The sequence below is a fragment of the Thermobia domestica genome, chromosome 16, assembly GCF_964235325.1.
Source record: "Thermobia domestica chromosome 16, izTheDome1.hap1.1, whole genome shotgun sequence".
Taxonomy (NCBI): domain Eukaryota; kingdom Metazoa; phylum Arthropoda; class Insecta; order Zygentoma; family Lepismatidae; genus Thermobia; species Thermobia domestica.
In genome coordinates this window covers 46,625,035-46,636,834 of record NC_137469.1, presented here as the reverse complement: position 1 = coordinate 46,636,834, position 11,800 = coordinate 46,625,035, and the positions used below count along the sequence as shown (strand labels likewise).

General features: G+C 34.7%; 1 protein-coding gene across 1 annotated transcript; it reads right to left on the bottom strand.

Moving 5' to 3' along the window:
- Positions 1-3,724: 3,724 nt before the first annotated feature.
- Positions 3,725-5,440, bottom strand: LOC145672462 (uncharacterized). Its single transcript, XM_081741619.1, has 2 exons — positions 5,240-5,440; positions 3,725-4,456 (listed from the first exon to the last, which is right to left on the bottom strand). Exons 1-2 carry the CDS (start codon positions 5,438-5,440, stop codon positions 3,725-3,727), a joined length of 933 nt encoding a protein of 310 aa, XP_081597745.1.
- Positions 5,441-11,800: the final 6,360 nt, after the last annotated feature.

Sequence of the window (11,800 nt, the reverse complement as noted above, 5' to 3'; positions counted from 1 at the left end):
ATACAGGGGCATACAAAATTTTTTTAATGGTATACAAAAGTGTACAAAATTCGTACATTATTTTTGTCTACTTAAATATTCTACATGATGATTCCGCACTACAAGTTGATGGTTAAGTTCGAAAGTTTGGAGCTAATTTTCTCGAGACCCACGGGTTCACAAAATTATTTGAGTGGCATACAAAATTCTACGGGAGGTGTAGAAAATTCTACTTGATATATACAATCATATCCGCTAATAGTATGTCTGATATTACTACATGGCACTCCAAGTTGGTTTGCTTATGGTAGAATCCAAGTTTGATCCCAACTTTTTCAAAATACAAGGATATACAAAAGATGTACAAAATTCGAAGATTATTTGTGTCTACTTAAATCTTCGATATGAAGATTCTGTACTCCAAGTTGATGATTGAATTCGAAATTTTTGAGCGTTTTTTTCTGGAAAAACAGGGGTGTACAAAATTGTTTGAATGGTGCACAAAATTCTACGGAAGGTTCATTAAAACCTGCGGCATATATTGAATCATATTCGCTAATTTTATGTCATATATTGCTAATCGGCACTCCAACTTATGTGTTCTGCTTAAGGTAGAATCCGTAAGTTTTATTTTTTTTTCAAAATACAGGGGTGTACTAAATTATTTAAAAGGTGTACAAAAATGTACAAAATTCATAGATAATTTTTGGCTACTTAATTTTTGGATATGAAGATTCCACACTCCAAGTTGATGGTTGAGTTAGAAATTTTGGAGCTTATTTTCTAGAAACACAGGGGTGTACAAAATTATTTGACTGGTGTAGAAAATTCTACCGAAAGTGTGTAAAAGTTTGCAGCATATGTTCAATCATATGCATTAATTTTATATTATATATTGCTAATCGGGACTGGAACTGAATGGTTTGCTTATGATAGCATCCATAAGTTGGCCATTTTTTAAAAATTCAGGGGTGTACAAATTTTTTGTAAAAAATGTACAAAAGTGTACACAATTTGTAGATTGCTTTTGGGTACTTAATTCTTCGATATGAAGATTCCGCACTCGAACTTGATGTTTGAGTTCGAAATTTTATAGATAATTTTCTAGAAAGACAGGGGTGTTCAAAATTAGTTGAATGATGTACAAAATTCTGCGGTAGGTGTACAAAATTTTACTGCATATATTGAATCATATGCGGTAATTATATGTCATATATTGCTAATCGACAACTCCAACTTAATGGTTTGTTTATGTTATGATAAGTAAGTTGAAGGCCATTTTTTAAATTCAGGGGTGTACAAAATTTTTAAAGGTATACACAAGTGTACAAAATTCGTAGATAACTTTTGACTACTTAATTTTTCGATATGAAGATTCCGTACTTCAAGTTGATGGTTGAGTTCGAAACTTTATATCTAATTTTCGGGAAAAACAGGGGTGTACAAAATTATTTGAATGATGTACACAATTCTACGGAAGGTGTACAAAATTTTAGTGCATATATTGAATGATATGCGGTAATTATATGCCATATATTGCTAATCTACACTCCAACTTAATGGTTTGCTTATGGTGGCATTCGTAAATTGAAGGCCATTTCTTTCGAAAATCAGAGGTGTACAAAATTTTAAAGGTGTTCAAAATTGTACAAAATTCGTAGATAATTGTCGACTACTTAATTCTTCGATACGAAGATTCCGCACTCCAAGTTGATGGTTCAGTTCGAAATTTCGGAGCTAATTTTTCTGGAAACACAGGGGTGTACAAAATTATTTGAATAATGTACAAAATTCTACGGAAGGTGTACAAAATTTTAGTGCATATATTGAATGATATGCGGTAATTATATGTCATATATTGCTAATCTACACTCCAACCTATTGGTTTGCTTATGGTGGCATTCGTAAATTGAAGGCCATTTCTTTCGAAAATCAGAGGTGTACAAATTTTTTTAAAAGTTGTACCAAAATGTACACAATTCGTAGATAACTTTTGGCTATTTAATTTTTCGATACGAAGATTCCGCACTCAAAGTTGATGGTTGAGTTCGAAATTTTCGAGCTAATTTTCTGGAAACACAGGTTTGTTCAAAATTAGTTGAATGATGTACAAAATTCTACGGTAGGTGTACAAAATTTTACTGCATATATTGAATCATATTCACTAATTATATACCATATATTGATAATCGACACTCCAACTTAATGGTTTGCTTATGTTAGCATCCGTAAGTTGAAGGCCATTTCTTTCGAAATTCAGGGGAGTACAAAATTTTTTAAAAGTTGTACCAAAATGTACACAATTCGTATATAATTTTTGGCTATTTAATTTTTCTATACGAAGATTCCGCACTCAAAGTTGATGGTTGAGTTCGAAATTTTGGAGCTAATTTTCTTTAAACACAGGGGTGTACAAAATTATTTGAATAATGTACAAAATTCTACGGAAGGTGTACAAAATTTTAGTGAATATATTGAATGATATGCGGTAATTATATGCCATATATAGTGCAAATCTTCACTCCAACCTAATGGTTTGCTTATGGTGGCATCCGTATGTTGGCCATTTTTTTTCGAAATTCAGGGGAGTACAAAATTTTTCAAAATGTGTACAAAAATGTGCAAAATTCGTAGGTAATTTTTGGCTACTTAATTTTTCGATATGAAGATTCCGCACTCCAAGTTGAGGGTTAAGTTCGAAATTTTGGAGCTAATTTTCTGGAAACACAGGGATGCACAAAATTATTTGAATGATGTACAAAATTCTACGGAAGGTGTTCAAAATTTTACGTCATATATTGAATCATCTGAGCTAATTATATGTCATAGGGTAAACCATATAGTTATTGGCCACTTAAGCAAATGCCACTTAACGTGAGCTTTCGAAATGCATGTTACGTGGTACAAATTTCGACACTGATCACACTTTATCACTTCTTTATCGTGTACACTACGTTTGCATGTAAAGCAATTTTCTTCAACTTTACTCTTGCCACTACTTTGAAACAAACCTTTCTTAACCTTTTTCTGTGGTATTTCATCACTTTACTTTTTTTCGCTTCGTTGCGCTTTCTTTTCTTCTCATCATTATCTTCTTGTTTTTTCTCTTTAGACACCGCTTATTTTCAAGTATTTCCTGATATTGTTTTGATGTTATAGCGTAAGGAAACCGTCCAGTGTTTCTTTTGCCTTTTTCTTTTGGGAGTTTCTGGCCATAGAAGGAAACTACCTAAACCAGAAGTTGATGTAGACCTATTAACAGAACCCGATGGAACAAGAGACTGCCTTGGTTCACCACTTAGTGTTATCATAATATCTTCATCCAAGTCGTGTGGACTATTACGATTGCAAGTTTCATCCTGCCTAGGGCTTGTTTCATTCGAATCACTTTGTGCTTCTTTCTGTACACATGTGGAAGGATGATGTGCTTCCATGTTTTGATCTGTTTTGTTGAAATAAAGCAACAAACGAAACAAGGCAAACAAGTCGGATCCATAATCACCTTGGCAACCATCTTTGTCCATTCTTTCAAATTCATTCATTCTGTCTTCTCCAACGATATCTGAGAACGATGAATAAGATAAAGTAGGCTTATATTCATCTTTCCATCTTTGTGGTTGCGGGAACATTTTTTCGGTCAATTTACCAAGACATTTGGAGTAGTCTATAGCGTCTGGATCGAAGGGTTAAAGGCCAGACGCTCTAAAGCCATTCTTTAAGTTCTCTGGTTTTAGCGAAGAATCGATTACATCTTGTAAGACAGATGCAAATGACACTTTGTGAGTGCTTCATGGGGATGATTAGTTTTCCACTTCCGTACTGACTTACGCCACGCTACCTTGATGGGCCGAAACACTCCTACATCAGCTAGCTGTAAAATTCTGGTGGCGTTCCGATACAGTGCTATTACCTCTATATGTAGTTGGTTGCATAATACGCTCAGTTGATAAGTTAGGTGAGCCTTGTGTCCATCCAGGAAAAGAATTACTGGAAATGTTACTTTTTGTTGGACGAGAAATGGATGAAGAACATTGCCTACATATCCATAGAACACTTGTGCTGTCATCCACCCGTTGTCACTTCGTGCTACACCCCAAGTAGATGGAACTGATGTAGTAATCTTTTCAGGAATTCTTTTGTAAGGATGAACAACTAGAGAAGGACAGGAAGATCCATCAGCAACAAACGTGTGAAGAACACTGATTTGTTCTTTTGGCGAGCCTTGTTCTACATTGTATACATTTTTAGCACCTTTCTCAGCAAGGACTTTACCTGTTTTTGGACATATTTGGAAAGCTGTTTCATCGCCATTTAAAACTCTTGAGGGATCTTTCAGGACATCTAAATTTTTCTCATGAATATATTCGGAAATGTCTTTGAACCATTTTCTTATATTCTCTCCACTTACACATGAACTTGCTAGTGTGACTTCCTTGCTCGTTCGTTCTGTTATTTCTGTGTGGCGTTTTAGGAAACTCTGCAACGAAATTTACAGATCATGAGAAAAGTATTCTTAATAATAAAACTCTTAATACTCTTACTACTACACATTTACACGTTTTCTACGATTACAGTGATCGTATGGCATATTTTAAGATGACCTAGTTCAGAAAGTAAGCCTCCCGAAAGTGTATTATTCCTTCAAAACTTTTCTGTAAGCAGCACAATATGTGTAACATTAATATACTTTCAGTATGTTGTCAAATACACTTGCCAATATGTTACTAATGTATTTCTTCGCATCATAAATAGGTTCATATTAACAATAGTACAGCAGAGTGATCTAAATTGACCTAACAGGAAGTCACTTGCTGTGTTAGTGTTCTGCTTAAAGTAAAGGGTTCTCACATGCTATGAGAAAAATAATGGATATATTAAAGTTTTAATATATTAAAGCGCTATTTCAGGAAGAAGGGGAGACGGAGTTTCAACACGTGAACCCACACTGATAAATAAGACACCTTAACAATTATGCAAGTGAGTCATCTGGTTGAATGAAATATAGCGAGTACGAATCAGCACTGGCACATTTTTTTTCTGACTGACCTAAGAAAATGGATTCTGCACTTTCTGCCATATATTCGCTGCAGTAGCAAATATATATATTACAGAGAAATACTGAGCTCATAAAAACTGATTGATATGATATTGTAATTTTATTTGCACATTAGCCCATTTCTTTTAGTCATTAGATTTAAGTATCTTAGCCCATCTGAGGCTGCATCAACAAGATCAGTTAATATAGGCCTACTTACTTCACTAATATAGCTCCTTCTTCAGAAGTAAGCACCGGCGATGGACCAAACGATTCTTTGTTGCCAGGGTTTTTCAATTTAAATTGTAATGTTGCACGTGACACATCATATTTCTTTGCTGCTATTCTGATGAAACTGTTTCCATCCATAACATCTTTAATTGCATTACTTAATGCTTGTGGTGAATATGATGGTCGTTTTGGCATTGTGTAATCTGCAAAATAAAATAAAACTATCGGTTAGTTGGCTCAAATGCAATATGTTATTTAAAAAAGGGAGGGCGATAGTCATTAGCCATGCAGAAGATAGTTATTAGCCACCCCGGCTATTAATTGTAACCGAACATCGTAGGAACGTAAAATTTTTACAGATGAAAAGTTTAAATATAGCGACTATTTTTCGATAGAAAAAGCAAGTTAGAATTCAATATATAGAAAATGTAGTTATTGACCAGGGTGGCTAATTACTGTCAAAGAAGAAAATTTAATGGTCGAGTAATTCGCCACCCCATTGTTGACGTTGTGGTAATCAAACTCTCAGCTATGTTTAAATAATTTTCTCAAGTTTTATGTTTACAATCTCAAAAATGCCAAACTAATATATTATTAGGCTCAATGCATAAGCTAGGATCTTAAGAAACTAGAAAGATTTCCTTAAAAAATCTATAACAATTACCTGTCGAAAACAAGACGTCTACATGGAAGCCGGCATATATCCTCACGTGACCAACTCAGTTCACCAACACAAACCCAACACACAAGTAAAGGATTGCTCTATCCTTTGCTATAATGGTGATGCAGAAAAAAAAAACAGGTGTGCTTAATACAGGATTTGGTTCGTGAAATGGCCAATAACTGTCACCCGGCCAATAACTGTATGGTTTACCCTATATTGATATTCGACACTCCAACCTAATGGTTTGCTTATGGTAAAATCCGAAAGTTGGCCATTTTTTGAAATACAGGGGTGTACAATTTTTTTAAAAGGTGTACAAAAATGTACAAAATTCGTGGATTATTTTTGGCCACTAAAGTCTTCGATATGAGTATTCCGCACTCCAAGTTGATGATCGAGTTCGAAATTTGACGGTAATTATCTCGGAACACAGTTGTGTACAAAATTATTTTAAAGGTGTACACATTTTTACAAAATTCTCAGATTATTTTTAGATACTTCGATCTCGGATCTGGTGATTCCGCACTCAAACGGGAACTCGGAGTGCGGAATTTTGATCGCAAATTTCTGGAAAAACAGGGGTGTACAAATTTTTTTAAAAGATGTACAAAATTGTACAAAATGTGTACAAAATTATGAACATGCTTAATATGTGATTAGTCGATTCCGCACTCCAAGTTTACGGACCTATTTTCTGGCCCAATAAAGATCTTGTGTAGCCCTACCTTTTTTTGGTGGGTGGGGCAACTTCACCCACGCAACTTCTGTTTTTTCTTTTTTTTTCAAGTTTTCGCAAAAGTCTTCAGTCAGAAGGTCGCTCCTCAGCATGAACATTCCTAAGTCCATCTTTAAATGATCTAGGCCATGATGTAATATTCATTGCTCATAATGTTTTCTCTGTACACTTCACTAGTCTGGCAATGAATTTTAGTCACTTTCAAGGCTTCAGCTCTGAAGAAGACGAATGAGAGCGAGATTCACAGTTAGCGTGAGTCAATTCTCAGACATTTTAATATTAACAAATATTATCAAGTTTGAATATAATCTTAATACTAATAGATGGCTTATTAGTAGATGTAAGTAGACGCGCATGAACAGGTTGCTGACTTCTGGGCTGCAGAATCAGAATTTCAAAACGATATTTCTTTTAAAAATACGGCTTGTACATACCATTCGATAAATATCATAATCAATCGTTTATGTAAGTGGAGAAGTATTGTGCATGTAATATTACGCAATGGACATTAAAGGGTTGGAATAAAATTGGTTTGCAAAATTTGATTATGAATATCAAAACAAATTTTGGGATACTTGAAATAAAGATTCTGAGGACAGTTTTGAATTCATAAGGACAAACTACATCAAACCAAAGATTCACGTCTTGTGTGAAAATGTATCATGTTGTTCAGTGTTATTTCTTTTTAAATTTTAACGTTTCCTTATATTAAGATAAAACATTCAAATGGCGGAGATATTGACTATACGGGATCAACAGGAATACCCAGTCCTAAGAAAATAAATGAGACTACATTCTTGAAATGATTTCCTGGAAGTGATCAATATTGATACGAATCGATTTCATCGATCATACTCAATTGATTCATTCATAGATTATATGATCCATATATAAAGTGTCTAGAAATGTTTAAGTCTTGGGAAGTAAATTTTGATCTAAACCAAAAGTGACTTGCGGAAAGTTGTGAAAATTTGGTGTCAATCAAATTATTTCATTGTCCTAAATCAGCGTTTCCCAACCTTTTTCAACTTGCGGCACACTACAGCTGTAACTTGAATTCTCGCGGCACATTCATATATATAGATATTATTATTATTATTATTATTATTATTATTATTATTATTATTATTATTATTATTATTATTATTTGTATATATGAAATACCGTGATATTTTTATCTGTGATTAGGCCTACTGATCTTCTCACAGACAAGAAAGCTCGATGACTGGTTTTCCTCTGTGGTAAATCATTATGCTTATTGTTGATTCAAATTCAAAAATAGTAAACAATTGCAGTGAAATATAGGACTCGGGTTTTTTTTTTAAAAAAAATCCACTTTCTCTTTCGAAAACTGTATCCAACCTTTCACTAAAAAGAAAGATCACTAAATAACGAACGAATAAACAAATCTCTTGTACTACCATGAGCAAAATAAATGACGCGTCTCTTTATTTTGAAGTTTTTTGAAAATATCTCCGTTTTCTTTATATGTTCGAAATCTCGGAAGGTTTCCCCAGCAGGACAGGTTAATAACAAACCCGTTTTTAATATTTGTGTTAGATATTAGCTTAAAATAAAGAAATTAGAAGCAAAAAACATTAAATCGACAGAAATCTCGAGAATTACCAACTCTGCTAAAGTGGGAAATTTTCAAGAACGCGAGGGAATTCTGCAGTTCAACACGAAGCAGCGACATCTATGTCAGTGAGAGAAGCATGGATTAGATCTACAAACGAAAATTTTAACGAAATATTTCTAGTATGTCTTATTATATGCATTATCAGCGAACTCCAAATATATGAATCTATGCTAAGTATTAACGTATAGATAGTGCAAATAGTGGAAATTACCTATGGAAAAAGACGAATTGTTAGCCCAATCGTAATGAAAAATCGTCTTTACTGTAGAACAGGTTCCGCTTACGTAAGAAAGCAAATAGCTCAGTTAGATAAAGCAACGAGTTTGTATACCGAAAGTAGACGGTTCGAATCCCGTGAAGGACTGTTGTCATTTTTATCACTAAGGTTATTTTATTTATTTTTTATTTGGGAAAGAATCAAATTGTAACATATGTGTAAAACTCATGACGATACCAAAAAAAAAAAAAAAAAAAAAGAGAGAGAGAAAATATCGTCGCATTTGCATTAGTGTCTCTAATTTTTGTTTGCAAACAGATTCTTAATTATTTCCCCTGTGCTCACTGATGCATAACGAATGTTTTCCAGTAAATGTTAATTCTAATTTGGAGAATTTTATAGTTTCACAATTTCTCACTACATAGTCTTCTATCTACGTGTTTGGATATTTTGATAACAGATTTCCCTATTAAATGTTTAATTTTCTCTATAAATATTTGTCTTAAATTGAAATTGTTTTGAATTTACTACATAAGCAAAGTTGCCCGAAGGAGGAGAGCTCAAGTAATAGATATTCTACGTAAAAGCAACCTATTGTAGAATGATGATGCTTCTTACCTTCAGCACATAATCTTAACGTTAGAGAGTCAGAGAGAGAAAAATCCTGTTTTTCCTCCCCTATGACCACTCATCTTAAAGCTCTACCTATAATGATTCGTGTCACATAATTTCGGCTCTCCAAAGACATTCATATTTATTATTATTATTATTATTATTATTATTATTATTATTATTATTATTATTATTATTATTATTATTATTATTATTATTATTATTCCTGAATATGCCACCATTACATAATGTTGTAACTTTAGACATCTTAGTTTATAGTGCTTTCTTTAGTAATAATTTGAGCAACCACGTCACAAAATTTAAAATGTATGAGGGGGCACGACGTTTTATTTCCTCTCCTCTCTTTTCAGCACCCTCCAACACAAGGTATATAATTTCTGAGAAGCAGGGCAGACAAAATGAATAAGAAATATATTTAGAGCATCCTTTCCTCCTTCGTGAATGTAATATCACGTAGCATTTTTTATTCTACTGAAGACGACTCTAGGCCGTTATGGTTAGGTAACAAAAGAAATACCTAATATATTTATAGCGCCCCTTAACTGTAATATTACCTCTTCTTTATTTGTTCGAGGCTTCCCTACACAACCAAGGGTGACAAAAAGAATAGGAAAAGTGTCTAAATATTACAAAAGACTTTATAGTTTGTCAGAAACAAGGCAGTATATACACAACATTGCTTTCGTTAACAAGTGTTTCACCCTTGAGTCGCTTATAAAATTAGGCAGAATAACTTTTGCCCATCATTGTTCTAGAGGGATTTGTCCAGGATGGTTTGGTGTCGAGCTAATAACGATGAGTATGTTTATTTACATCACTGTTAAAGAAATAGCAAACTTTCTGAAAGGAACTTACTTAGGAAACAGATCTTCCTTCTACTTAGCCAGAGCCCACTCTGAAAAATTGCAACTGGCGTTCTGAGTGAAAGTTCTATGGGACTATTAGAAAAATATATTCCCGTTTCCACGCTGATGGTAGAATTTCTTAAACCGTTATTGAATTACGTTCGAAGGGTAGGCGTAAATAGCGCCCCCGCAAACATGTGGCGAGGGGACCGCACAAGCTGCAAGGCCATAAAGTATACAGAAAGTACGCAGGGGCGGAGCAGGCCAAATTTTCACACGGGCAAAGTGACTTTTTGGCGCCCTTCCCCTAGTAGTAGCCTATATTTTACATTTTATCATAGTGTTTTTAATAGTTTAAACCAGAAGCGTCATTTCAGATTTTGCTTTGGGTGGAGGTCAAGACCTCTTGATATAAGTAAAATTTCGCGTTTTTCACTGATTTACTACTATTCTAATGATAAAATCTATATACATCTCAAACTCGGGGGGGGGGGGCAAATGCCCCTCCCTGCCCTCCCTAAATGACGCCCCTGTTTTAAACCCATTTTCAAAAAGAAATCCTTACCTAGGAAAACTTCACAAAGAATATGGCCCGCTATAAACAATACCAACTCCACCCCCCCTGGTCTAGTGGCTAGCACGCCTGCCTTCTGTGGTACCGGGTCCAATTCCCGGTGGAGTACTGTTGAACGATAAAAGTGGTTCGGATTCCACTATAATTAGTATCCACATCTCCCTTGCCCATTAAGGCATAACCGTGGAACGCTAAACTCAAGCAAACAAACAAACAATACTTAATTCCCGGCACTCTTTATTCTACATGCCATCTCTCAATTTTTCGATACAGCCCCCTTAGTACTATGAAACTCTCTTCTTCCATAGTGAAATGGAAAAGGATCATATAATTGCCACTACTTTACAAGAATATAACCCAAAAACGTCAGTAGAAAGCACATTATAAAATTTACTTTTTGAGGCTCGTTTTGGTGCCCCTCTTTCTCTGGCGCCCCGGGCAGTCGCCCGGCCCTTAGTCCGCCCTTGAAAGTACGGACGCATAACTAAGGACTGCGGAGGAGAGGTTAACCTTCATTTTATGCCACTTGTTTGACGTGTTTGAAATGTTCAGTAAGTGATCGGTTAGTGAAATAATTTCGACAGTTACTGATGTTTAAAGTTTAGCTAAGACAAAGCTACTTACTCAAATACATTTGATATCGGGATGTCACAATTTGATTTTTCCTCACATAAAAAAGATAAAAACAATAGTAATAAAAACCCTTACTCGTACTGGGCTCCTAACTAACTAACAACCTAATTCTTACAGACTAGTTACTCTGACCAACTGAGTTTCGATTTCTTACGCGAAAGAAGTCTGTTATATTAAGAGGCATGCTTTTCATTATCAAAACTGTTCGACGTAATACGAACATGGCTTAAGAACAGAGACGGAACTGAATTACCACTCGATTGACCTTGAGGGCAAATCACCAAAGCGTAGCTATAAACGTAAGTTCAGCATGCATTTCTCTGGAGTTGTGTTCAGTATTCCTATCTGCCAGTCATGCTTGTTCGTAGGAGTAATATGTTACAAACCTGACCTTTCGATACAGCACAATAGCAAAAGAATAAAAGGGAAGGAATTCTTGCCCTTGTGAACGTTGGATACCACCATGTGCAATAAAACTGTCGCGTCTCCTTGAAGTGATATTTTATCGAAAATAACTCGTTTTCCTTTATATAGTCTATCCGAAGTTTTTGAGGGTTTCAAAATGAGGAAATGTTACTGACAAACAAGGACGCATTTAGGGGTGGGTCCAGGGG